The sequence below is a fragment of the Microtus ochrogaster genome, chromosome 6 (assembly GCF_000317375.1).
Source record: "Microtus ochrogaster isolate Prairie Vole_2 chromosome 6, MicOch1.0, whole genome shotgun sequence".
In the NCBI taxonomy this organism is placed as follows: Eukaryota; Metazoa; Chordata; class Mammalia; order Rodentia; family Cricetidae; genus Microtus; species Microtus ochrogaster.
In genome coordinates, this window is record NC_022013.1 from 24,311,941 (window position 1) to 24,339,890 (window position 27,950).

The window sequence follows — 27,950 nt, forward strand, 5'->3', positions numbered from 1 at the left end:
AACCTACCCCCATCCCCACTTCCTGAACCTATCCCCCATCCCCACTCTCTGAACCTACCCCCATCCCCACTTCCTGAACCTACCCCCCATCCCCAGTCTCTGAACCTACCCCCCATCCCCACTCTCTGAACCTACCCCCCATCCCCACTTTCTGAACCTACCCCCCATCCCTAGTCTCTGAACCTACCCCCCATCCCCACTTCAGCCTTTGCATACACTGTTGCCACCTCTTTCCCCAACAGAGCCTCTCTCTGGGCTGCCCCTCCCATCTTTCTGGTCTCTGTCTCCATCTTGGGGAGGCTGAGGCTGCCCTTAGCTGTGGCACTCCCCATTTCCCAGGCCACTCTCCAGTTTCCCTCCACATCTCTCATCCCTACCTAACACTAAGGCCTTATTCATCTATTGCTTGACTCCCCCATCCCTCCCAGAGCAGGGTGCTTGTCTTTCTTTGATCCTGAGGCCTATGGCAGCACCTGGAACACACACACACACACACACACACACACACACACACACACACTCCAGCCTGCCGAATGAACTGAGTGGACGAGTAATGAATGAAGCTGCTAACGTTGAAGTGATTGCTGTGTGACAGGTACTTCACCAGGCAGACTTTGCGTCTCATCCAAATATCAAAGGTAGCAGAGGCAGCTATCATGGACCCTATTGTACGTGCAAAACAGCCAAGGCTTGAAGAGGTGATGGGCTCTTGGTGTGAGCAGGGGCAAGGTCTGCATTACCCACAGCAGGCAGCTGGGTGCCAGTCTATACCCAAAGGGTCCTGGGATATGAGGGCAGTAGGGCTCAACTAAAGCTCCATTCTTTTTTTAAAAAAAAAATATTTTTTTTATTATATATACAACATTCTGCCTCCATGTATGCCTGCAGGCCAGAAGAGGGCACCAGATCTCATTACAGATGGTTGTGAGCCACCATGTGGTTACTGGGAATTGAACTCAGGTCCTCTGAAAGAACAGTCAACGCTCTTAACAACTGAACCATCTCTCCAGCCCCTAAAGCTCCATTCTAGTGTGTCCAACTTCCCTAGGTTTCCTAGGACTGCCCAGGTTTCAGTACTGGTAGTAAATGGGCAGGTTGCCACCTTGTTTCTTACGCCACAGGGTTGGCCCACTCCCCTCTGTACCTCTGAGCAAGCCAGCGCTGCCCTTATGGGCTATGACTGGAGGGGTTGGTTCCTGCCTTTTTCCTGTCCTCAGGGATGGTGGCTTCATCATCGTGGGCCAGCCTATGAAGCCTGTGCTCATCAAAAGGCTCCGATGGCCTTTTCTGGACTCAGGCAAATGAAAGAAAATGCATTCTAGATAATACACAAGGTAGAAGCTGCCCTCACCTAGATGTTCTCTCAGAGGAACACACTTGCTCCCTCTTGCCCTTTTCTTTGAAGCATACGTGTGTGTGTGTGTTCAGGCACATGCGTGCTGTGCACACACATGTGCTGCACATGTAGAAGTTGGCTCTCTCCTTCCACTACGTGGGTCTGGGGATCAGACTCAGGCCATCAGCAGTGGCAGCGGGCATCCTTACTCACTGCGCCATCTAGCCCGCTCCACACCCATGGCCTATTTTCTGCTCATCAATCTGCCCCACCTTAGTCACACGCAGACTGTACCACAGCTCCCCTAAGAAGTCAAGTGGCTGTCCGGGTTCCCAGAGCACTCGGCAGGAGGGCAGGGAGGGCCCTGGATGTCAGCCTGGGAATCCTCTCTGACATGTGGTGCAGCACAGGAAAGCCATGTGGGGCTGGGAGCTCTGCCAATTTCCAGCTTTGGGCTTTCCACTCCATTCTTTCCGCCCTAGAGAGGCTTCCCAGGCCTGAGCTCAGCGGCCGTAACCTTGCATGAATAGCTGCCCAGCTCAGAAAGAGGTTTTGGGCCCTGATTTCCACGGTGGCTTCTCAAATACTTACATAGCCTGCTGGAGAGGGGAGGGAGGACTTGGCAAGAACACTGTACAGAAAACACAGGAAAGGGGGTTCCCCGAGAAACTCACGAGGAAAATTTGTCTCTGAGAACAGGAGAGAGACAGCTCCGCCCAGACCGAGAGTGCTCCTAACCCTTAGAACCAGACTGAGCGCATGGGCTGGGAGGGGCAAAGGGAATGCGCATCTGTGAAGTCAGTGCCCACGCCCATGCTGGGAGTTGTAAGGTCCTTGTCCAGGCTGTGCAGGCCAGAGCCAGCAACAGTGAGCATTGGTGTCTGCTACAAGCCTATGTAGTAGGATCCAGGACAGGAGGAGTGGGGCCCAGCCTGATGTGGTGTGACTCCAGCACGAAAGGGCCTGGGCCAGCCTCCTGCTGACACTAGGGCAGAGGCGCCTCTTATCAGAGAAAGCTCAGCCCCAGAAAGGGTGGGTCTAGGTCAGACATCATGAGGGACTTCCCAGATGTCTGAATTATGATACCGTGCCAAAGGAGTTAGAAGAAAAGCCTCTCCCATACAGATAGTGCAAGGGAGAAGTTTCTTGAGGTTGATTGAAGGCAGCCATATTTTGGAACATGAGAACAGACACTGGGTATATTTCAAGATCTGGGTATGTAGTTCAGTGGTGGAGAGCTTGCCTGGCTGACAGAAACTCAAATTCTATTCTCTGGCCTTACCTCTAAAATAAAAATGTATCTCCAAGTCCTTCTTAAAATACTGGACAAGCTTCTAGGAGAGGAGTAGCTTAAGAGCAGAGGGTCTGTGGGGTGGACACGGCTCTTTTTCCTAGCCAAAAGCTGTGCTTTCAAGCAATGCACAACACCTTTTCTGTTTCAACACATCCAGCTCAACACAGATATAGCCAGGAGACACACTGCTCTGGATTCCCAGCGCTGAGATGGAGGGGAACAGACCCACGGTCAAAGTAAAAAGGGCACTGACCGGGCGGTGGTGGCGCACGCCTTTAATCCTAGCACTCAGGAGGCAGAGGCAGGCGGATCTCTAAGTCGGAGGCCAACCTGGTCTACAGAGTGAGTTCTAGGCAGCCAGGGATACACAGAGACACCCTGTCTCACAAAACCAAAACCAACAACAATAAAAAAAAGAGGACACTGGACTAGACAACAACAGTGTTCCCTCCAGGTGGCAGCTTCCCCGGGGTCCGTCTTTAGCAACCCCCCACCCCTACTCCATCCCAGCTCCGACATAGGGAAGAGGAAGTCCCCAGAGCATCATCTGCCCTCTTCATTCCTCTGCTCTGCCACCTTTCTGTGCTGCATGCATGTGCTTCCCACCAGCATCATGTTCCCAGTGCTCACACCTTTGAGCTAAATAAAAAGAGCAAAAGCCTTACTTCTAAGGGGAAACGCAACTGTCTGCCTCAGCCCAGGAGGGAACACCAACTTCCTTTCCCTCTTGCTGAAGGTTCAATGTAACACAACTGAAAGGTTCAAGAGAAAATAGGAGGAGCTGGGGAGATAGCTCCATTGGTAGGGCACTTGCCTAACATGTACAAAGCTGTGGATTCAGTCCCCAGCACCATATAAAACAAGGCAAGGAAGTACAACCTTGTAATCCCAGCACTTAGGAAGTGTAAACAGGAGGATCAGAAATCCAAAGTCATCTATAGCTACATGGCATGTTTGAGGCCAGCCTAGCCTACATGAGACCCTGTCTCAAAAGGAGAAAGAAAAAGAAAGAGCTGGAGCTATGGCTCAGCAGTTAAGAGCTCTGTTACTCTTGCTGAGGACCTGGGTTCAATTCCCAGTGCACACAAGGTGGCTCACAGTCATCTCTAGCTCAGTTCCTGGGGATCTGATAGCCTCTTCTGACCTACTCTGGTACTGGACATGAACATACATATATGCTGGCAAAACACTCATACACACAAAATAAATTAAAAAGAAAAAAAGAGAACCAAAGCAGAAGCCAAAAATGGAGCATGCCTATCATTCCAGCATTTGAGAGGTTGAGGCAGGAAAATCAATGTGAATACAAGGCCAACCAACCAACCAACAAAAAACCCCACTCACCTCAAATTAGAGGCTAGAATGTAATTCAGAGGAAGAGGGAATAGGAGGCTGCTATTAACACACTAATTAGACAAAAAAGGCAAACCAAACTCAAGAACATGTAATACTTGGAAGAATTGCGGCTGAGTTCCCAAGTCTCCCCTGAGTCTCCCAGCACTGAGGTGCCAAGCCCGGGGAGAGGAAAAGGCAGGGGGCACTTCCAGATCAGAAGACCTCACTGTACTCTCCTGTCGAGGGCTCTAACCCCTGCCTGGTACATGGTGCCCATAAACTCAGATGCTCAGCTTTGGGCAAGGAGGGGCTAGATGGCTAAGGGTTGACAGAGTGTGGGGTTGGGTGGGGACAGCTCTCCTGGCCTAATTCAGCCCAAGGCATAATTTAAACTAGACAGGGACATTCCCAGGTGCCAGAAAGCTTCCCTGTTGGGGCCGGAGGCCACCTTCACCTGCCTTCGTCCTCCAATCCTCTCATCCTGCAGATGTTATGGAAACCCTACTCACTCCTCCACCAGTCATTAAGAATTTCCCTAATGAAGCCACAGGCCCGGCCCACACTGCTCACACTGGCCCACACCCAGGGCAGTTAGCCCTTTCTCGCTGTTTGGATCAGGCTGTGCGCATGTGTCCATCGCCTCCCTGCAAGATATCCCTCCAGTGTGAGACTCGCACCTTAAATGAGCACTAGCAGATTTACCCGAGGTGTGACGGCCCAGTGGACCAGAGAACGCTGGTCTCTGCAGCCACGCCCAAAACATATGCTAGGAAGGAACCTGGCAGCCCTAGGGGAGGTGGGATAAGAGTCCACAGAGAAGGCAATGGCAGAGGCTGTAACAAGAGGTTGTGCCTTTCAGATTCATGAGCTCTGCCAAACTGATATTCCAAAATGAACATTAGAGAGGAAAGGAAGCCAAAGAAGCCAGGCCTCTGCCTCTGTCCCACCTACACTATCTGTATTCAGTGTCCTAGCTCGTCACTTTCCCCAACACTAGCATTCCCTAAAATGGTGGAATCTAAGTATGTGTGTGTGTGGTCGGGGAAGGTCATGCTCTACCTTTTGAAGAGCAGGGAGAAAGTATTAGAACTTTCGAACTTTCTATATTACCTCGGCCATTTTTTCCTCCTTCCTTCCTTCTTTCCTTCCTTCCTTCCTTCCTTCCTTCCTTCCTTCCTTCCTTCCTTCCTTCCTTCCTTCCTTCCGTTTTCCTTCCTTCTTTTTTTGGTTTTAGTTTTCCGAGACAGGGTTTCTCTGTGTAACAGCTCTGGCTGTCTATCCAGGAACTCACTCTGTAGACCAGGCTGGCCTCTGATTCACAGAGCTCTGCCTGCCTCTGCCTCTCAGGCTCAAATGCACCACTACTGCCTGGACCCATTTCTATGCCTGCACGTCTGACTGTACAAAGAAGTTTAGTGTTAGCAGCAGACTAGCAATGCTTCAGATGTGTCACAAGTGAACATTTACTGGGCATATATTAGTTTCTTTCCAGATTGATAATGCTACTAGAAATTACAGCTTAGTGACGAGCAGCTGTCTCGCACTGGCAGACCTCAGTTTGATCCCCAGCACCTTTCTGGGGGTGGATTTGATTGATCTCAGTCTGCCCTGTGGAGGAAGAGCCCAATCCTAGTATGTTCCAGAGAGTGCTAAGATGTCCACATCCAAGTAGCACATGGTGGCAAGAACACAGTAAAACCCCAGAGATCTTAAGGTGACAAGAGTTGTTCATCTTGAAATTAGTGAACTCCAGATCATAATTTAGTTTGTCTTCAAACAGGTTCTTCTCCCTCTGGTCATTCCCCAAAGAATTTCATCATCCTGAATTCAACAGCTGCTCAGTAGTTAGGGAAGACAAGGATGCTCGCATTGTAGACTAGGAACACTCTGGAAGGGGAACAACCAGCACACAGCATGGCCATGCTGGAGTATCCCTAGGCAAGCCTTAGATGCCACAGAGGGGTGGGGTCGAGCTCCCAAGCCCCTCTCTTTTCCATTGGTCCGTCATCTTAGCTCCTGTGCTGTGTCTTCCTCCACACAGCACAAGAGCGAGAGCTGAGAATTATCTTTCATGCGTGTGTGCAAGTTCTATTGTGGGAGGAGACAGTGTGTGCTGTCATGGTCACCAATGTGAGGCCATCCACTGAGGAGGTACTAGTTGTTGCATGTTGTTGGAGGCAGGTCAGAGGACCTTAACTGCTGTGCTGCCGTACAGTTCTGGAGGGAGGGATGATGTGGCAGGCTAGAGATGGCACATGAGCCATAAAGCCCAACCAACATTATATCCAAATTCAACAGAAGATGGTCTTAGCCACTGAAAAGCAGCCCTTTGTCAGTGATTTATAGTTTATTTAAAGCTCCCTTTTCTGATCCTTCTTCTCTATGCCCAGAACTTCCTCCCATCTGCCAGCCTACCTGCTCCCCAGAAGACAACTTTTCTCCTACCTAGGGTGGTATGGCAGAGGGGGCACATGGAAGGCTCCTACGTGGAAGAAAGAATACATCCTTCTATCCAGTCCAAGGGTCTCTCACCCAGTTTCCTCCTTCCACACTAAGGGGCGCCGAGACTGAGAACATGCCTCCTCAAGACAAGGGGATGGTCACTCCAGACTCACCAAGTGCTCCCTCCTCAGGAAGTCCTGAGATGGGAGCGACAGCTCAGAGGGTAACAGCTATTTCCTATCCCAAGTCCCCTGAACTGCTTTGCTCTAGGAGACTCGGAGAGACTTCTGGAAATGGGGCAGAGAGAGAAGATGAGAAAATAAAAGGGGGTTGGAGGAATTAGGGTTGAAAATTTAGCCTGGATTACACAATGAGGCTCTGTTGAGAGGAAGATGAACTGGGTGGGGGAGGGGCTCATGAGGCCCAGCGCTGCTCCCCCCCAGGATCTATCTGTAGTTAATAATGGGGGGGGGGGAGAAAAGAGACTTTTCACCCCCAGGGTACCTGGTAAGGTACCCATCCTCCTGTAAGTAAGTACACAGCTTTTCATCAATGTTTATGTAGCAACTCTAGTGAAATTCAATGGGTCATTAGAAGAGGAGGAGGAGGACGTGACAGACAACCAGAAAGTGGAAGGGGGATGAGTCAGAAAGATGAGGTCATCAGTGGGAATGAGACAGAATGAGAGGGTGATGGTGAATGTGACCAAATGTACTGCACGCATGTATGATGCATCGCACACATGTATGAAATATTGGCATGAAGTCCAGTATTAGACATAATTAATAATTTAATATTATAAACTTTTTTAAAAAAGAGATTTGGAACTGGGGAAAAAAGAAAGTGAAAAAGGGTTCCACTGGGGTAAAATGCCGAGTCCCTCTACTGACAAGCCCACACTGACAAAGTGTCCTATAAACTCATCTTAGCTTTTGTTTAGACAAAGCCATAAAGACAGGTATCTGGGAGCTGGAGCGATGGCTAACACTTGCTGCTCTTGCAGAAGACTTGGGTTCAGTTCCCAGTACCTGAATGGTGGCTCACAACCATCTGTAACTCCAGGTTCAGCGGGTCTGATGCACTATTTGAATTCTGCAGGCAACAGGTTTGCACATGGTACATAAACATAATATGTAAACAAAACGCTGACACACATAACGTCAAGTAAATAAATAAACAAATTTAGACTGGAGCCTCTGGCTTCTTCCACATCTTCCCTCCCCTTCTTATTTCTCTAAATGTCCCTCCTCTTTTTTGGTCGCCCTCTCAACTTTGTGGATACTCACTGTTGAATGCTGAGGTTGTCCAGCACCAACCCCTCTCCCTGCTCAGGGTCTTTATTCTAACCTACTCTAGGCTGAGGAGCAACTGTTGCCCCAACACATTAATGCAACGCTGGGATAGTCCTAGCGGGTGCATTGATCCGATTCCACATTTATCAGACATTAAAATTCAAAACCAGGCGCTGGAAAGGTGGCTCTGCAGTTCAAAGAGCTTACTACTCTTGCAGAGGATCTGAATTCAGTTTCCAGTACCCACATGTCAGCTCACAGTTACATGTAACTGTATGGTGGGTTGAGTAGGTATGGCCACCATAAACTCATGTGTTTGACTGTTTGGCCCATGGGGAGTGGCACTATGAGGAGGTACGGCCTGTTGGAGGAAGTGTGAAACTGGGGGGGGCGGGCGGGCGCTTTGAGGGCTCAGATGTTTAAGTGTAGGCTCAGTGGCACATAGTTCTTTTGGGGCTGCCTGAAGATCAAAATGTAGAACTCTCAGCTCCTTTTCCAGAACCGTGTCTGCTTGCTTGCCATGATGATAATGGACTAAACCTCTGAAACTGTAAAACAGCCCCAATTAAATGCTTTCTTTTATAAAAGTTGCCATGATCATGGTGTCTCTTCACAGCAACAGAAACCCTATCTAAGTCAGTTCCAGGGGATCCATGACACTAACTTCTGGCATCAGCATACATGATGTACATAAATTCACTCAGGTGCACGCTAGCGCGGGCGCACACACACACACACACACACACACACACACACACACAACACCTTTTAAAATACAAAATGAACTTTAGGTCCTCTGCACTTCTGTGCACAAGAGGAAACAAAACATTAATAGACTGTGAGCCAGAAAATCGACACTGCTCTCCTGGTACAAAGACCTCAGGCAGGTCATTAAAACTCTTTAGCTTAGCAGAGAATATTAAGTTTAAGTGCTAGTCAAACAGCAAACTCAATCAATAAAAAGGAAAAAAAAATAAAAAACCCAAGTCCTGTCTGCCTCTAGAATTGTATAGAGGCTAACAAAATCATGTTTGTGTCAAAACCCCCAAGTGTCCTTAAGCCTCCTTATTAGCCACAATTTGAAAAGTTGCATCTACATTAAACATGCTGTCAATCCAAGCCAACAATAAAAGAAAAAGGGCCATGCTCTATTTCCCTCACCACCAGCCCTCTGCCCCAAAAGTCAGGCTAGTTTCAAATTCCCAGACTCATGAAATTCCCAGAGTAACCAGGACTTCTGGCAAATGCTTCTCCATTCCAATCTACTCAAACTTATTTCATCTTGTTTTCTAACTAGAATTCAAGCTCACTCCCTTATCTTTATTCCCAGTATGAATCAGCAGAAGCCTTCTACAGGTGATAAAATCATAGCCTGAGCGGCATCGACCAGTGGTTTTCCGGTAATTTTTTATAGAAGGTAAATTGTCATAATTCCATGAAAGGGTTAGAGAAACGGGAGGAAAGTCTGGATCCTGCTCTTAGGAGCTCCCAGGTTTTAGCTTATTGGATTCCTGAGTCTACTTTGTGGAAGAAACATCTGACCTGAACAATAAAAATATGAAAACAGAACCACCCAGCCTCAGCTCTGATGGGTGTCTGTAAAGAAAAACCTGCAGGTCTCAGGAAAGCACCACACGGTACATCCTCTCCTTAGAGCCCACACTGCTGTACGTCACTGAGAAAGAAGCTCAAAGGACACAGGCTTGGTGGTACATGCCCAAACCCTGGCACTTAGAAAGGCTGAAGCAGGAGGATCACAGGTTCCTGCTGATCTAGGTCAGCCTTGGTGGCAGGGTGATAATGTCTTGGGGGTGGTGCTGGGGAACAACAGGAGGCCATGGTGGCTGTGGCAATGCTTGCCTGTAAATCCCAGCACTTGGGAGGCTGAAGCAGGATTACTGGGGTGAGCTCAAGATCATCCTGGGCTTCAAAGTGAGACCTTGTTTCAATAAATTAAAACAAACAAGCAAACAAAAAAACCCAACTTGAGCTGGCAGGAAGTGGAGAGTGTCCCTAGTATTAGACATAAGCTAGAAGGCCCAGGGGAGCTCCCTGATGGCAACCAACCACTGCCATCTTCAGCCTCTGAGGTGACGGGGAGCATGGGAGACAGACAACAGTTGCGGTCTCACATACCTTAGCCATATTAGAGATTATGATTCTTTGAAACTTATGGGCACTCGTATTCTGGCAAAATCTCCGGGCACATGTGCTCTGTTTAATTTTTTTTTAACACTTGTTATCAGTTTTCACACGCACACACAAACACATGCACTGTACTATTTAATCCCAGTAACTCTATGGGCTACATATAAACATTATTTCAAACACCTGAACTCAAAGCTTCTGAGCTATATACCAGGCCTGTAATCCCGTCTGCTTAGAGACAGGCAGGAGAATCATGATCTGAAAGCCAGCCTACGCTACAGAGTGAGTTCAAGTCCAACCTGGGCAATGTAGTGAGAATCTGTCTTAAATAAAAAGTAAAAAAGAGGGCTGACACTATAGCTTAGTGGTGGTGGGGGTGAGGGCAGGGGGCTTGTGCAAAGGCCTGGGTTTGATCCCTACATGGTGGGGAGAAAAGTTTATCAGACAGGATTAAAAAAAAAAATCAGTAACCGCAAGACAGAAAATAGCAATTGACCAAAATACACACTTAGGCCTTGCCATCCCGTTTCTAACTGTACAAAAAGGTACTCAGATGGCTGGAACACTACTTCCTGTGGCCCTTTCTCAGTCACTGAACTTTAGGATCAGTGTGAGGAAGAATTCTATCTTAAATTCTTCTGTAATCAAAGACTGACAGAATGGGGAATTGATTACATACTGATAAATATATCTAAATCACAGATTAGTACAGGCTGACGAAGAAACAGGAGGAAAGAACGTTTTGACAAATCATAGTGCATAAACACATCAGGGGAGAAATTGATCTCCGTGGCCTCCCTCCTTCTAATACTTTAGATGACCGTACTCTTCCCAAAAGACGAAAACCAACCCGTTGGATCTCCAGAAATCTATCTTCCCTAGAAGTTGGAAAATAATATTTCAAAATCCTAGTCACTGTCCTCCAATCCCCAGCCCTTGAAATGGCCTTTACCTTCTACAGGGGAGGTTTTCAGTCTGGCGCAGATATCCTGTACACCTCCATAGTGGGTATTGATCTGGGTGACTGCGTCCGCCGAACGAAGCTCCATGAGCTTTCTCAGGTCCATTAACGTGCAGCCAAACTCCCCTTCATAGTTCTCACCTACCGAGTTCCTCCCCAAGCTATGTCCTGATGGGTTCGTCATTTTGCCTGTGGTTACCAGCTCTCAGAGAAGATGTAGAGTTTCCCTCCAACTGATCAGTGTCTCTTGCCTTCTCTTCCCTGTTTCTTCCCACTTCTTTCTTCGCTGGGAGCCCAGTTAGGGGATAAATTGGCAATATCTTGTGCAGTAAGCTTCAGAGTAGTAACACCAAGCCTAGATCTTCCCTTCTGTATCAAGTCTACTGTGAGAGGAGGAAGAGGTTGGGGGAACTTAGTAGAAAAGGGACTTGGCGTCACGCTGATTGTTGTCCTCTAGGTGATGATGAAAACAGCTGTCCAGAGTAGGAAGGTTCCTAGCTTAGACTACTTGTCCATATAGAAGAGTAAACGGGATAAGCATGTTACCATGGAGGCAACCCTAGCAACAACCAGCAACTGCGATGGTAGAGCAGTGTCGTCAGGAGAAAGAGGAGGGCTCCCTGGATAACGATGACAGCTAGGTCTCTGGAATAGAGATGCAAAAAAGGACAAAAAGAAACAATTAGAACAGCCATGAGGATCCAGGATCTGCAAGGTTTTTCCCAGCACAAGGGTTTAAATGACAGTTGGTGTCTGAACGGAACTGATAGCTGAGGCCTAAGCTGAGTGGCCAGACCCATGGGAGGCCCTGGGCGGGCCTGCTGACTGCTAATGTAGAGAATTTATCTCAGAGACATCATCTTTAAGTCTCTCTTCTACCAAACAAAGGCACACAAATTAATTTAAGAAACTTACATATAAAAGGTTACAACCTTTAATGCCTCCCCATAGCCTCCCAGGAAATGTTGGTTACAAGATACTTTAGTCTGGCTTTTCCTGTAAGGTGAGAGAAGAATCGGAAAAGAAATCTAGACCCAAGGATCTGGAGGATGGCTTGCCTGTGCACCAACCACTCCTATGAGCCATACTCTTCCCTATTCCCAACACAGACAATTACAAACCAGGAAGACAGGCCGATAAAGGGTTCCTTAAAACACTCAGCCTTCAGTGGTATGAAAATTTGGCAACCTAGGGCAATTATCTGGCATCAAACTTTGGTCGTAGGGCTAAAAGCCCTTCCAGCGGCTTTTCCCGGTGAGAAAAGAGTAAAATGCTCTGGCGTTTATGATACAGGGTGGAATCATTTTTTTTCCCTATAAAGGGCAGATAGACCTCTGAGGAAGAAAGATAGCAAGTCTGAAACCTGTGAGTGTTCAAGTTTCTCCAAGGTAGGAGAGAGAAATTCAGCTGGTGCCCAGGCCCCAACAGTCATCAGCGTGAGGAAGCACCAGAGGGTCTCACGTTAGTACAGTGACATCTCAGAGAGAGGCGGCATTTCTCCCTCAGAGACACAAGGGCTACCTGGAGCACAGACTGGCTGAGTGTGTGACATAGCTAAATGTAAGGACGATCAGGGCTGAAGGTGGCACAGAGACTGAGCTGAGCCCTGTGCTCGGCTGCAGACAAGGTCTGACACATGTCACACATCAGTGGATCCAATGTGAGGGCTCTCACTAAATGTAGCACCCAAACATGTAACACCTATGGTAAATACCCACCCCGCAATTGGGCTATGCTGCCAGAGGCTGGTAAGGCACTCCAATTGGCTGGGTAATAAACAGATGCCATCCTGGCTTCCAAAATGTGAACAAAATCAAGAATCAACAGATAAGGTCTTGGTTCTTTTTTTTTTTTTTATCAGATATTTTCTCCAGAAACTGATCTGATCAAAGCCCCTGTGGATTCCACCCAATCCTGTTCCAGGCAGGTTCCTCTGGGAAGGAGGGTGTCGCACCCCTCCCTCGGCTAGCATACTTCATCAACATCCTTGTACTCTGACTTACAGTAAGTCAAGCAAGCAAGGAATCCTGAGAGACACGTGTGAAAAGGGCCTGAGGCTGTGGGCCTAACTCTCTCGTTCAGACTGGCATAGGAGCAGGAGCAACTCTAGCTGTCCCTTCCTACTCAAATCCTGTGGGAAGGAGAATTGAGAACGGCGCAAGAAGGGAGTACATATTCACATAACTATGCTGCCATAATTGCCCAATTTTGTTATTACTTTTGTTAATTTCTTACTGTATCTAATTTACTATCTACTGTGTGTGCGCGCACATGCATGCACACGTTTGTGCGTATAGATATGCTTAGAGGTAAACTTTGGGCCAGAGTGTCTCACTGACTTAGAGCTCCCCAGTTAGACTAGGCTGGCTAGCCAGTGACCTCCAGAGATCCTTTTGTCTTTGCCTTCCCGGAGCTGGGATTACAAGCACATGCCACCACCCTGACTTTTTATGTGAGTGATGGGCCTTGAACTCACGTCTCCATGCTTGCATGGCAAGCACTTTACCAACTGGGCTACCGCCCCAGTTTTTGTGCCTGTAAAGCAAGACCTTGCTTCTAAAATTAAATGTTATAATAAGTATTTTCTTTTAGGGAAAGCATCTCATATGTATGAGTATGCACAGGGTTCTGTTCTACTCAGGGCTGCAGTGGGTATCTTGGGATGCATCTTCCCTCACCAGCTGGCACAGGACTCTCCTCAGTTTAGTTTTCTGAGCCTGCAAGACGTGAGCGGGACTAGAGCAGCAAGAGACCTATCCTGACCCTTAGGTGGAGACCCTTGATCTTGCAGAGGATGCCCAAGACAATGCTGATGAACATGGAGCTGGGAATCAGAGTTTACTTTTCTCCCCCACCACCCCCGCTTTCTCATTTGAGACAGGGTTCCTCTGTGTAGCCCTGGCTGTTCTGGAACTCACCCTGTAGACCAGGGTGACCTCCAACTCTGAGATCTGCCAGCTTCTACCTCCTAATTACTGGGATTAAAGGTATGTAGCACCATCACCCAGCAGATTTTTACTTTTTTTAATTCAGTTTTTTTTATTTTATGCATATGGACATTTTGATTGCATGTATATTTGAACACCACTTGCAAGCTAGAAGGAACCAAAGGAGGCGAGGCCAGAAGATGTCAGACACCTGGAACTTGAGTTTTGTATGGTTGTGAGCTGCCATGTGGGTGCTGGGAACAGAACAGAACCTGAGTCCTCTAGAAGAGCAGCCAATGCTCTTAGCTGCTGAGTCATCTCTCCAGCTTATACTTTTTCCTTTCTTTTCTTTCCTTTTATTTATTTTTTATTTCTTTTAAAAGTCAGGCTTGCATTGGAGCCCAGGCTGGCCTGGAACTCACGATATAGTCCAGTCTAGTTGTAAATTCACGATCTTCTAGCTGCTGCCTCTCAAGGGCTGGGATTACAGGTGTGAGCCACTACTCTTTTTTTTAATTAATTTATTTATTTATTAAAGATTTCTGTCTCTTCCCCGCCACCGCCTCCCATTTCCCTCCTCCTCCCCCGATCAAGTCCCCCTCCCTCATCAGCTCAAAGAGCAATCAGGGTTCCCTGACGTGTGGGAAGTCCAAGGACCACCTACCTCCATCCAGGTCTAGTAAGGTGAGCATCCAAACTGCCTAGGCTCCCCCAATCCTACGTGCAATAGGATCAGAAACCCATTGCCATTGATCTTGAGTTCTCAGAAGTCCTCATTGTCTGCTATGTTCAGCAAGTCCGGTTTTATCCCATGCTTTTTCAGACCCAGGCCAGCTGGCCTTAGTGGGTTCCCGATAGAACATCCCCATTGTCTCAGTGTGTGGGTGCACCCCTCGCGGTCCAGAGTTCCTTGCTCGTGCTCTCTCTCCTTCTGCTCCTGATTTGGACCTTGAGATTTCAGTCCGGTGCTCCAATATGGGTCTCTGTCTCTGTCTCCTTTCATCACCTGATGAAGGTTAATATTCAGGAGGATGCGTATATGTTTGTCTTTGGATTCACCTTCTTATTTAGCTTCTCTAGGATTGCGAATTATAAGCTCAATGTCCTTTATTTATGAGCCACTACTCTTGACAGAAGCTTTTTATTTTTTCTGTCCCTGTCCACTACAGTGCTTACTCTGTGAAGCCAGGGATTCATTACTTCGAATCTCTCCTCAGGTTCAAGAAGGAGAAAGTCTTCCTCTCACAGCGACAGCCCACGGAAGAGGGTACAGACGATTAGAAGACAGAATGCTAGCGAACTGCTCCAGGAGGGGCAGAGACGTATACAGGGCAGGTCAGCTATCCAACCATGGGTACAGAGTCCAAGGAGCAGTGTGTGATGGAGACCTCAAGTTTCAGTGGGATCTACTAAAGTCCCGCTGCACCGTGCAGACACATGAGGTCTCTAGGCGGTGAGCTCTTAGTAACTGCTGAGCTTGCTCCTACCTTTGTTAGGCAAGTACTGAAGAATCTGAGCCTTACAGTCTTCCAGCCACGGAGGCACAACCTCTGTCAGGTCAGGATAAGTCAGTCCCTCGGAGGGAAGCATTCTGGGCTAAGTAATGTTCTCCGTCCTAGGGGATGATAGGCTAGAAGGCTGAAGTCCCATCCTTTCTTCCTGGGACCAGAAATCACATTGCTTCACATGATCATCCAGCCCTGCTTCCGGGTGCACCTGAGAGGCATGCCACCCCACACTTCCTGATAAGCCAAGTCTAATGAGACCCATTAGCAAGTACCCCAAACAAGGAGAAAATCCTACGACCCAAGTCGTAACAGCTTGACAGCCTTTCCTCCAGTTCTGTCCACGGAGCCTCTTACTCCACGAGCCTCTCCTGAGGTACTGAAGAAAGCATTTGTCCCCAGACCATCAGGGAAAGTTGAAATTGTCTGTGCAGGTGACAGAGGAGTCACTTTTGATGGCAGGAACCTGTCCCCTGATCATCCCACGGCTCTGAAACCGGCTCCGGCACAGGCAACAAAGCATGCTTAGAAATGGGCTTGGGGTCAGGCTTCAGGCATGCGCAGCCCTGCGGACAGGCCTGCTTGTGGTAAGAGATGACATGGGTCATTCTACGGAGGCTGCTCAGGACAGCAGACTTTTGTGTCCTACCCTGTTCTGTCCTTTTGCCTTAGGGTAGGTTTATAGCTCTTGGGGACACTTCAGGAATCACTATCAAGCGTGGTGTGAGGGTACGGAGGCGAGCTCTCGGGGGTGAGAAGGCTTGCCTTGTCTATGGGATACACCAGGCTGAAGTCTGGAAGCTGCTTCTCAGGCCCCCAGTGGCACCTGCCATCTTCTCCGATTAGTTTCCCTCGTCCCAAATGAGGGTCCACTTTTCTCACACTCAGGAGAAGAGCAGGGGTGAAGAGAGGTGGGGAGGGAGGAAAATACTGAGCACATGCAATGTGTTCGGCACTATACTTGAGACTTCCAGTGGAAATGAGAATGATACTAAGAATATATAATATGAATGCAAATAGTATCCAGTACTTAGTACAGTGGCTGAAAGGACTGGCCGCTGTGTGCCCAGTAGTTATTATTACGTGCTCTGTGTCACTGAAGCTCAACAGCCCTATTTTACAGCAGACAAGTTCAGAGAGTCAGGGTTGAGCTCTAACCTGAATCCAATGCCACCCTACCTCAAAAACAAGACCAAAGCTATAGGAAAATAAAAATAAAGCTTAAGATTTACTCCCTAAACTTCAAGGGGCCACAGAAACCCATTGGTCCCTTGCTCATACCCCATAAAGGCTTTGAAACAGCTTTTGAGTTTTCTAAGCAGTGGTAGACCCAAAGCTCCCCATGGGAAGACATCGCCCAGACCTTCCTCGCATCCATTCCACATCACCACGCTGACACCATCCCACCACTCCAAAGCAGAGGGAGCCGGGCTCTAGACCATCACAGCTCTAGGAGCATGCAGACCCCGCCTGAGAAGAGCCCAGGAGTGTGGCTCTACTCCCGCTCGGCATCTCCTGGCCTTTCAACCCCCAGTGACCTGCACCGAGAAGCCCTGCTCAGGTCAGCTCCTCTCTGGCATTCCAACACTTTCCGAAGAACTATTTCCTGTCAAGAAAGCTATCAGGTAGGCTGGGGTATGTTAGCGTGCTCGCCTAGCATGTAGGAGGCCCTGAGTTCCAGCCGCAGAACCACATAAACCAGAGCCAGAGTGACAGCGAACACCTGCAGTCCTAATGCTCTGTAGAGGTGGGAGATTAGGAGATTAGGAGTTCAAGTCCAGCTTATATACTGAGTTTGAAGTCAGCCTGGCCTGCATGAGACCCTGTCTAGACAGGAACAAAGAGGGCCAGTGAGATAGCCCAGAGGATAAAGGGACTTGCTGCCAAGACAGATGACCCCAGTCTGATCTCTGAGGCCACATGATGGAAAGAGAGAAAGGACACCCACAAGCTGTCCTCTGACATCCACACATGGGCCTTGACACACATGCCTCTGTGTATACACTCCCTGATAAAAATAAGTAAATGTAATTTACAAAAAAACCTTTGCCAGAGGTGGCAGTGGTACTGCTTCTCATCATTCCCTATTAGCTACGCTCACAACAGGAAGTCAAGTGGGAGCAGGGGCATTGGTCACAGGCTGGCACCCTGTGGCGGCCAGATCCAGGAACCTGATGCTGTACTCAGTTAGCTCCCAGACCTGGGGCCTAGTGGGCCGGTCCTTCCTGGAGAATACTGCTTCCTGGTTAGATGTGGCAGTGCAGGCCTCTAAACGCAGCCCGGCACTCAGGAGGGGGAGCGGATGAAGGCCAGCCTGAGACACATGAGGGAGGAAGAAACGCGGTACTGGCATGAGGGAAATGTGACCTCAGAGCCATAACCAGCCTCCTCTCCGAAGCCACCAGGCATTTCCAAGCCAAAGTATGAAACACCATGCTTGGTGGAAGAGGCTAACAGTAACAGCTTTTACACGAGTTCAAAGACATGTGTCCCAAACAATTCCGTACATGTTAAGGGACACACTTGTACAAAGAGACACCTTAGACCATGAGAATGCTGCCCACAGGCAGAGAAGAGAAACAGGAAATGGGGAAAGACTGAGCAGCACGGAGCCAGATGTAGCCTGATGCTAACAGTGGGCCATGAATCCACAGATTATCTCTTCCACCCCAATTTATCCCCAAGGTCTACAGTTATCAACCACACCAGTAAGCATGGTAGATGACATCTGTAATTCCGAGCACTTGGGAGGCTGAGGCAGGAGAATCACTGTGAGTTCAAAGCCAGGATGGGCTACAGAATGAGACTATGTCTTTTTTTTTTTTGGTTTTTCAAGACAGGGTTTCTCTGGTGGCTTTGGAGCCTGTCCTGGAACTAGCTCTTGTAGACCAGGCTGGTCTCGAACTCACAGAGATCCGCCTGCCTCTGCCTCCCGAGTGAGACTATGTCTTGAAAACAACACCCATCCGAAAGAAGAAAGTATGGCGTAATGCCAAGACCTTTCAATCATGGGACAGCTGTGTTGTCTGGGGATGCTGTAACGACAGTGAATCTTGTCAGATCTGTGGGAGCCAGGAAGAAAGCAGCCTGTAGAGATGCCACAAGTTGACCTACGGTTGATGGCCTGCTTCTGCCTGGCCTGCTCAGAGCCCGCCTGAGTCAGTGACTTCGGGATACATTAGATGGCATGGCAGAGAACCAGTGTGGGGGAACAGGAATGTGCCTTCCTTCCAAGGCAATGTCACAGCCCTTCCTCCACTCCCAGCTCCATCCTATAATAGCATTAATATCGGGATGGGAAAGGCAATCCCCTGGGACCTAGAGCTATGGGAAGGTACTCTCTTCCAGATCATCTGGGATGCACTGGGCCAGGCCATCTCATCCTTTTGTGACTAGATGACGCGCGTGTGTGTGTGCACACGTGTGTGCATGCATGCATGTGTATACATGTGTATGTGCATGTATGTGTATGTGTCTGTCTGTCTTGGGTATGCAGAGGAAAAAGCAAGCATAATGTTCTGTTGGTTAAGGAGGCTGAGAGTGAATTTTGGGTGGGAGACAGTACCATGTGGAGCAGGAGTTCTCAACCTTCCTGACGCTGTGACCCTTTAATACCATTCCTTATGTGCTGACCCCACCATAAAATTATTTCATTGCTGCTTCATAACTGTAATTTTTTATTGCTATGAGTCGTGGTGTAAATATCTGATATGCAGGATAGCTGATATGCGACCCACAGGTTGGGAACCGCTGATCTAGAAGGCCTAGCGGCTCAGGAGCAGGCTCTCACTGCCCCGACCCCCTAATCAGGAGAAACATCTGGGAACGCAGTCAGCTGGAGTACTTGCTTCTCACGCCTCAGAACTGAGACAGGAAGCTGCTGGGCCACATTCAGTGCTCAAGGGCAGGGACATTCAAGCACTCAGTATATATGCGCTCTTGGATGACATCAATTGCCTTTCTTGGGGCTGCTGTGGTTTTTCCACACATTGCTTCCAAGGGAACAAGGGGGCTTTTTTAGCAGCTGGATTGCCTCTGGGGCTATTTTTAGGAACAAATTTCATCAGAATCTGTCCTGTTCATGGGGAAAAGTGGAGGGTCGATCTCTCTTGGCTGTGGGAGAAAGGGCCTGCACACTCCCAGGTGACGTCGCCCTTGTTACCACAACGGAGTCGCCGGGTAGCTGCTCTGTGCCTAGGGTCTGCACAGGAGAGACAGCAAAGTGACATTGCCACGTGATGTAGGCGCTCACCAGAGGATCATACTGTGGTCATCATGAGTCCACCTATACATAGACCAAGAGCTCTCACCGCCCTAGCCCACCTGGAAGACACAGGCATAGGAGGGAGGTCAGCTTGCTGAAAACATGTTTACTAAGAAAATAAATAAACAAATACGAAAACATCCCAGAAAAACAGATCCGGGTGTGGTGGCATACACGTATCACCCCAGCACCTGAGAGGATGAAGCAGGAGGATTACCATGAGTTTGTGACTACATGGCAAAAGCTTGGCTTAAAAAAAACAAAAAGGAGGGAAAGGAGAAAGAAGGAGGGAGGAGGGGAAAGAAAAAGAAGGCCTTGGGTGTGGGAGGGACAGCAGGACTTCTGGGAGCTGGCCTTTGCCAGCTTCCAGGTCAGGACTGAAGTCAGCCTGGGAATGGTCACCTACCTCCCTCCCTCTTTCTCTCTCTCTTTCTCTCTTTCTTTCTTTCTTCCTTTCTTTTTGTTTTTCGAGACAGGGTTTCTCGGTAGCTTTGGAGCCTGTCCTGGAACTCGCTTTGTAGACCAGGTTGGCCTCAAACTCAGAGATCTACCTGCCTCTCCCTCCAGAGTGCTGGGATTAAAGGCACCACCACCCAGCTGGGATTGGACATCTCTAACAATTGGGTAGTGAAGCTGTTGAGATCAGGGCAGCATTTGAGAGCCCCCGGGGGTTCTGATGCTTCCCGCCATCCACTCATGTGAATCAGCAGCACTGAGAGGTTACAGGGCTTTGGGAGCCTGTGGCGGTCAGAAGACAGCTCTAGCTGTAGGCGGACAGGGAAGACAAGGCCACGCCACCTCTCTGCTCTTGTCCTCTCCTTCTTCAGTGCTCTTTGAATGTGGGTGTCTTTTTTCTTTATCTCAGAGAACCATGAGCTTTCCAAGGGGAACTGCCTCTTTTTATAGGTTTATTTAGGAACTTGGGCTCAGGTAGAGCCGAACCCCTTGTCAGCCCTGCTCTCTGCCTATCTCTACAGGAAAAGAGGACAGGTGAGAACAACACACAGGTGAGGGTGAAACAGCACCCCTACCCTCACCTCATCCCCACCCTACCAAACCCCTGCCTAAGGGCCAGACCCACTGTCTCCATGACATCTGGGGGCGGGGCGCTGTGCACAGCTCACAGGCCAAGGGCCCCAGCGTGCTGGTGGGGGCAGCAGCTGCTGGTCTCCAGGTTGGCTGACAGGCTGTTATAAACACTCCTTTTAGGTTGCTATGGCAAAGAGAGTGTGTAGCCTGGCTACGGTGAAGCTATTTATGTGCCTGAAATGGCAGAGTGGTATGTTTTTTATTATTTTACTTTGAAAGTTTTCTTTTCCCAACCCCCCTAGAACGGCCTTAAAAAAAAAAAAAGGGAGGGGACCACAACTTTCTCGAGAACGAAAAGAATAGAGTCAGAAACAAAACTTGAGTCTTGAGCTGGGAAGGGGAAACCCGAAGTGAAAGAATGGGTAAGCGCCCTAAAGGAGGAAGGTCTGACTTCCGGCCACAAGTGTGCCTTACCACTTGGGAACTGAAGCCCTACCTCGGCCGGGCTCATCAAGAAAGGCCAAATTCAGGTTCTTGTCACCTCTCTAAGCTTCTGCCGCTGAGAAAGACAAAGCCCCTTTGTCTCTGTGCTCCAGCCACGGCTTCCTTACTCCCCCATGCCCTGCCACTGAAGATCTCTCCAGGGTCGGAGGAAGAGAGCCTCAAAGCTACCACACTCTCTCACAGACAGCAGAGCCATCTGGCACGGAGCCTGGTCACATGTGGCTAGAGGGCGGCAGAGAACAACCTCTTCGGAACCTCTGAGGGGGACACACATTTCTCTACTTGACATTTCCAGGGAGTCATAAAGATGTTCATAAAGGTAGTGAGGACCCCAGCCACACCACTGAGTATGTATTTAAGTTCAAATGCTACAGAGTATTAAAAAAGCTTAATTTCTGCTTAAAGACTTGTGTCTCCAGGCCACCGAGCATAGAGGGAGATTTTTGGCAGAGGCTGGGAGTGGCCAGATATCAGACTCACTGGAACAGCTTTCTAAGCACTATGGTCTCTGCCTTTTCCAGTCTCCTGCCCCAAAATAAAATAAATAATGAGAAAGCAAACAAAAGGAAGGAAAGACAGAAAGAAAGACAGACAGAGAGAAAGGAGCCATGGATCACAGGCAGCTCAAGAGGAGTAAGAGAGAAAGCACTGGTTATTGGGCAAACGTATGCACATGCATGCATGCACACGTACACAGATCTATGACGAAAGTGTGTGCTGACTTCACTAAACATTCCGTAGTCACTTAATGGTGGAGACGAGAGTCACCTTCCAGAGGCCACTGGTTAGAATACAAAAGATACTGCTGGTTGGAGATACAGCTCAGTGGTAGACAGGCCCTGTGTTCAATTCTTAGTACTACAAAGAAAAAAGGAAAGGGGGGGTTGATTTCAGGATCTTAGCATCCCTTTCTCACCTTCTCCCAGCTCCTTTCTGATGGGCAGACACTTAATAGGAAGAAACTTGCCCTGCTGGTGGGCACAGTAACTAGATCAAAACACAGAGGTGAGGGGAGGGGAGGTGTAAACCCCAGGCTGTTCCAGTTGCCTCCATATTGAATGATAACTGACTGTATGTCACTGTGGCTGGAAAAGGACACAGAAAACAAACCCCATAGGGAGGAGGGCAGGCGGGGTAAGGGGAGGATGCCAATCCCCCTGGAGGGGAGCCCCTTCTGCTGCCTCTGGAGAGGTCAAAGTCTGGCTGACAGGCCCTGTCAGCTGATAGGGTGGCATTGCAAAAATCAGAACGTGGGCACTTATCAGTCTTGGCAGCACCTTGAGGTCAAAAGAGCAGAGCGGACGGAGTTTCTGAGCTTGTCAAGCCAACTGTCATCAGCTTTCCAGTTCCTGGAGGGTAGGGGGAGCGGGAAGCGGGGAAGGGAGGGTGCAAAGCGGGCAGCTACAACAGGAGTGGGGTCTCGCGCTGGCCAGCTGAGAAGGCTGGTTAAGAAGACAGCACCCACGACCTCTCACACCCCAGAACCCCAGCGAGTGTCTGAGGTCGGTGGACACTACTCAGGAACCTTAGAAAACGAAACAGATGCTGACATCGACCTGTCTCAGACTCCCAGGGTAGAATGAGCTTCCAAAATCACGGGCTGTAAAGAGCACCTGTGCCCAAAGGCTCGGCTCCATGGTGATGGACACAGAGTTCATTGTTGAATGAGACAAAGGGCAGGCAAAGAGGTGACTCAGCCACAGCTGGTCACTGCTGATGGGTCTCTCAGCAGAGAGAATGTGTGTATTTTTCTTCTAAGCGAGCAGAAAGGTTGTGTTGCCTCTGTGTCCTGGGCACAGCCTAGTGCTTGGCTCACAGTGTGGAATTAATGAATAAGAGAGATCCAGAGAGATACCGTTTCCAAGGTGAGGAAGAGTAGACAAACCGTGGAGGGGGGTAGGTACCGTACCTCCAGAGAGAGTCAGTTTTTGTAAACCCCAGCATCATGCCTTCTGCACTGGCCTGTCTCCCTTTTAAATGTCCTGACCTTGGCAGACTGAATGGATTTGAGGTACCACTCCCTTGGTCTCTAGGGTTTGGGTGTAGGGAGTGTGTGGGCCATGGGCACAGGTATCACCCACTTTCTGGTGAGAAGTGAAGAGAATGTAACTCATTCAACACTAAGCTCCCTCACCCGCCACATCCAGTATTCCCCAAAGCTCTGTAACATCTCCAAGAAGAGCTGTGGGTAGGGGCGGCAGGTAGGAAGGAGCGGGGAGAGATATCTTCCAGATTATTTTATTTCAGAAGTACCAGGCTACCAGAAATCACGGGTGGGGGGGGGGCGCTGATACCTAGCATCAGTCTAATTACACCCCATTTTCCTTTCTACACAGCAACCCAAAGTCTGGACTCTTCTTTCTTGTCTAGGTCCAGCACCACTCCATTTGGCTATTTCAGTGTCCTGGCCTTTCTCTTTATACATCTACTAGGACAGTCTAGCTGTGCAGAACTTAATTCTCTATACCCGGATGATCTCTGAACCCAATCACCCCCATGCCAGTCCGTGTAGGCAGTATGTGCACCCTAGATACGATGAAAAGCAACGAGGCACTGTAGGGCGCCCATTGCTGCCACCAACATGGGGCTCTCTGTGGCACTGGAGTCACAGAGGATGGGACTCTGTGTGTATTCTGCATCCTCCCAAATCCATCAGAGCTTGCCTGGCCAGGTCAGCTCTTCACACAGTCTCTGACTGCTTGAAGCAGAAGCAAGTTGTTGCCGCTAAGAAGAAATGAGTATGGACCCCCAACAGGGAAAGACAAAGAGGAGAGATACAAGAAATCCCTAAGGCTTAAAACCCAAAGTCAACCTTGAAATAGGGAGTGGGCTGACGGTGGAAGGGGCCAGAGCACTGGGAAGATGGACGACACACTCTAAGATGACTGCTCTCAAGGACCCCAAAGAAGCCTTAAAGATGACCTGATGGAATTTGGTAGGGAACGGATGGAGGATAAGATCTACCCCGCCCGGTGGCAGAGGCCTTCTTCTGATTCTGCTACCACTATGCAAGGATTCAGAGAGGAACCGGAGGAAGGGGAGCATCATCTTCCCAAACAAGGAGCCAAATTTCCGAACGTTTGCTCGGGTTTTGCCAGAGTGAGCTTTCCCCGGCTTCTGCAGCCTCACAGTCCCTGGCCAGCTGTTTGGAATTAGCAAGATCTTCATCACCAGGGAACAGCCCCTTTAGGTGTTGGGAAAGCTTGTGCTTCCCTAGCCCTGTGAGTAGCCGGCCCAAAGACACACAGCTTCCTCTCCTCTCTCCTCTCTCCTCCCCTCCCCCTTCCCCAGCCAGCCTCAGAGGACTGGGAGGGGGTTGGGGGTGCAGAGAGAAGAGAGAAGGGGCAGACCCAGGGCATGCAGGCAGCAGGCTGGGAGAAACTTTGCCGTCTAAGGCTGTGGAATTCTCCCACTGGGTTCCTCCTTAATCATTGCACTCGGCTATATCCCCAACTTGAAGCTTTAAAAGGTAGCCCCGCAGCCAGAAAACCAAACATGTCAGGGAGAAGAAGAGTTGCTGCAGGCTGGTGTAAGCACCTCCAACAGAGGCTCTGGGGTAACCAAGGCGCTGCGACAAGGGAAAGTCCCCCCGCCCCCGGAAAAACCAAACAAACCAGGCAAAGGCTACACGGCAGAGACAACTTCCAGACCCCCATCAAATACCGCCTGTACCCACATTCCTGACCCCCACAGAGAATTTTGCTCCCATTATAAATCTACCCAGGGAAGGAAGGGCTAACGGCTGGTGGAGATTGTTTGATTAGTTTTTGGAAACTTTCTCTTTATAGCAGATCTGAAAAATCAGAGGCTTTGTGGTCTTTTGGGAAAAGAAATAAGTGCTAGAACGCTCATAGGTCTGAAACACTAGCTTCTAAGATGGTACAAGTGGCCTCTGAGGCCAGGTTGCTATGGTTTCCAGGAGGACAAATAGACATTTGGCCCAAAAGAGGGGTAGGAGGGGAGCTGCCTTTTTTCTTCCTATGAGAATTGTTTCAAGAAAGGAGGGTGTGTGTAAACTGAGGAGAAGGTTATAGGACACGGGACAAAATGTGTGCAGCCACCACAGTCCCGAGTTTCCTTCGAGCAAGAGGGAAAAGGTCCTTGTCACTTCAGCAGGTCCAGGGAGTGGGGCACTTCTCGCCCAAGCCTGGAGGCTGAGAGCACAGGGCTGAGTTGCCTCTGGAAAACCTGGATCTGGAAAAGACAAATGAGGCCGAGAGCCCCAAAACTGTGCACGAAGGCACAATGCCCCAAATTAAGGTCTTCTCACCCCTATATGGCATTAACACATGGTCTTCCCACATCTCCTGGTCGCTTTGCTTTTTGGCTCTTAATGCAAAAGAATAGGATGGGTGGGTGCCAAGTGCCAGCCTGCTGCCATGTCCTCCCAGCGGGAGCTGCCAGCTGAATGCGGCCACCTGGCCAAGGGATTCCCTTTTAGGGCACGGGAACCTGCTGTTTCTCAGATCCCCCTTCAAATGAGAGCAGCAGAGCTCATGTCAGATTGCCTCCTCCTGGAGTGGTGACAAAGGAGATGGAGTTGCTGAGGGTTCTGTCATCTTCAGAAACAGCGCCTTGGACACCACAGTCTACAGGGTCTGTCATCAGCTGACCACATCTAGGAGGATGAAAAATCTCAATTCACCAACAAATGCACCAGTAAGTTCCCGGGCTTTGCTGGGAGCAGATTCCTGCTGTCCCACCAACTACAGAACTGTTTCTCAAGCTGTGGGTCACGACCTTTTCACAGGTGTCACCTAAGACCATCTGCATATCTGATATTTCTGTTACGATTCCCAGCTGTAGTGAAATTACAGTTATGAAGTAGCAATGGGAATAGTTTTATGGTTGGGGGGGGGTTGCCCCAACATGAGGAACCTTACTAAGGGGTCACAACATTAGGAAGGTTGAGAAGCATAGGACTACAGCATCATACAACTCACAGAATCCCAGCTCTGTAGAGAACTTTGGGAACAATGACATAAACCTCCTGGCTTTACGCAAATTGTGAGTCAAGCTTGGGGTCCAGGTGTTGGACCAACATGTTGCACAGCCTGGATGTGAAAGCAGGGTAGAGGCAGGGAGGCTGATCAAGCAATCTGTTAGGCATGGGCTGACGGCTGGCACTGCCCGTCTTTAACTGTTCACTCATAGGCATTCAGCATCCTGGGGCCGTATTTGTGGCTTCATTCATAGCCTGGGTCTCCATAATGGGCTCAGCCCTGTACCTTGAGCAAAGGGGACCGTTCCATTTTTTCCAGGATATCACAGTTGTGTAGGGTATGCCCTGCAGAAAAGTGCCAAGGAGGGGACTGGGCCACAAAATCCGCACTGTTTTTTGGATGAGCCTTGAATCATGGGCTATATTCATCTCCCTAAAATCTTTACAAAGAAGCCTTATGGATTAACAGTTGTTCTTAACTCTTGGCCTGGACCCACCAGACCTTAAGCAGTAAGTGAAAACCAGCAGTGAATCCAGTCTGATCAGCGATATACTGAAAGCAGAGCTTAGGATGCCAAAGCAGCCAGGGACATCAGCTTCTGAGTCCAAGGCCCACAGCTCTGCACCAGAGATCACGGCTACCACCCCTAGCCATGCTGCTGCCATAGTACAGACATGACAGCCTTTCCCAGTCCGACCTTCCTTTCCTGAACAATACAGAGCACAAAGTAGAGCACAGCCAGGCGACTGGCCTGGGTTATACAGCCCCCATCTCAAAACAGCACAGCGCACTACGTGGAAGCTGGAGCATTGTAAGGGACTGTCTCCTTTGGGTGTGAAGGGCCACTGTGGGATGGGTACCACAAGAAGCTATTGGGCTGTGGAGTAAAGTGCTGGTCCCCCTGCCAGCCTTGTTCCCATGCTCCCCATCCTGGATCTGAGCCTGGGCTCGACATATCAGGAAGACACTGGGGTTCCCTGTTTCCAGACTCCTCCCAAATCTCCAGCTTTTGCAACCGTCTGAGGAATCTGTTTGTCATTTGTTAAGCCCTGTCAGCAAGGCTCGGCAGAAGCAGAAAAGGCCCTGAGGGTTTTAAAGCACTCCACCACTTGGTCTTTGTGATGGTCTTTTAAGACAGGGCAGATTTTAATTACACATGGGTCTCAATGGTGAAGTGACTCACTAATTAAGACCATACAACCACATACCCACAGGAAGAATCTAGCCGCAGCTAAGATACAGGACATGCTCCACAAGAAAGCAGAGGGAGCCAGGACTTGGGGTACAGGCCCGTAATCCCACCTACTAGGAGACTGAGTCAGGAAAACATCCACTGTCTTAGAAGAGTGTCACAAATACCAATGTCAGAGAGTTTTGAGAACCAAGAAGTTCCAGCATTTCTTGGGTTGCAGAGGGCGTTTAAAGTCAGCCTGGACAGAAAACCAGAGGGAGGTGCAACTGGGAACCAGGGCCTTACACAATGGGCTAGTTTATCTCCAGCTGTTTCAAGAGCATCCCAGGTCAAACTCAGTGAGAGCCTGTCTTAAGATAAATAGAAAAGCCAGGCATGGTATTGCCTGTTAGCTCAGCGCTTGGGAGGTGGAAGCAGGAGGATCCTGTGTTCAAGGCCACCCTGGTCTACCTGAGGTCCTAGCTCAAACATACAAAGCATGCTAGGGATGTAGCTAAGTGGTAGAGCACTTGTCCAGCATGTGTGAGGCTCTTGTTCCATGGCCAGTACCAGGAACACTGCCTCCCTACAAATATACATACATATAGTGGAGAGGAGGAGGCAGAAAAAAAGAGGAGTGGCACATAAGAAAAGGGGAGTGGCACATAAGAAAAGGGGAGTGGCACATTAGGAAAGGGGAGTGGCACATTAGGAAAGGGGAGTGGCCCATAAGAAAAGGGGAGTGGCACACTGGAAAAGGGGAGTGACACATTAGGAAAGGGGAGTGGCCCATAAGAAA

At 49.2% G+C, this 27,950-nt stretch overlaps 1 protein-coding gene across 4 annotated transcripts in view; it reads right to left on the reverse strand.

The window, feature by feature from the left end:
• Window positions 1-27,950, reverse strand: part of Atp2b4 (ATPase plasma membrane Ca2+ transporting 4) — a 105,985-nt gene that overhangs the window by 46,432 nt on the left and 31,603 nt on the right. For all 4 annotated transcript variants that reach the window (XM_026779808.1, XM_026779809.1, XM_013346741.2 and 1 more), the window contains exon 2: window positions 10,800-11,453. In XM_026779808.1, coding sequence (XP_026635609.1) covers window positions 10,800-10,992 — 193 coding nt within the window. In that variant the 5' untranslated portion in view covers window positions 10,993-11,453. The remainder of the gene's footprint in view (window positions 1-10,799; window positions 11,454-27,950) is intronic.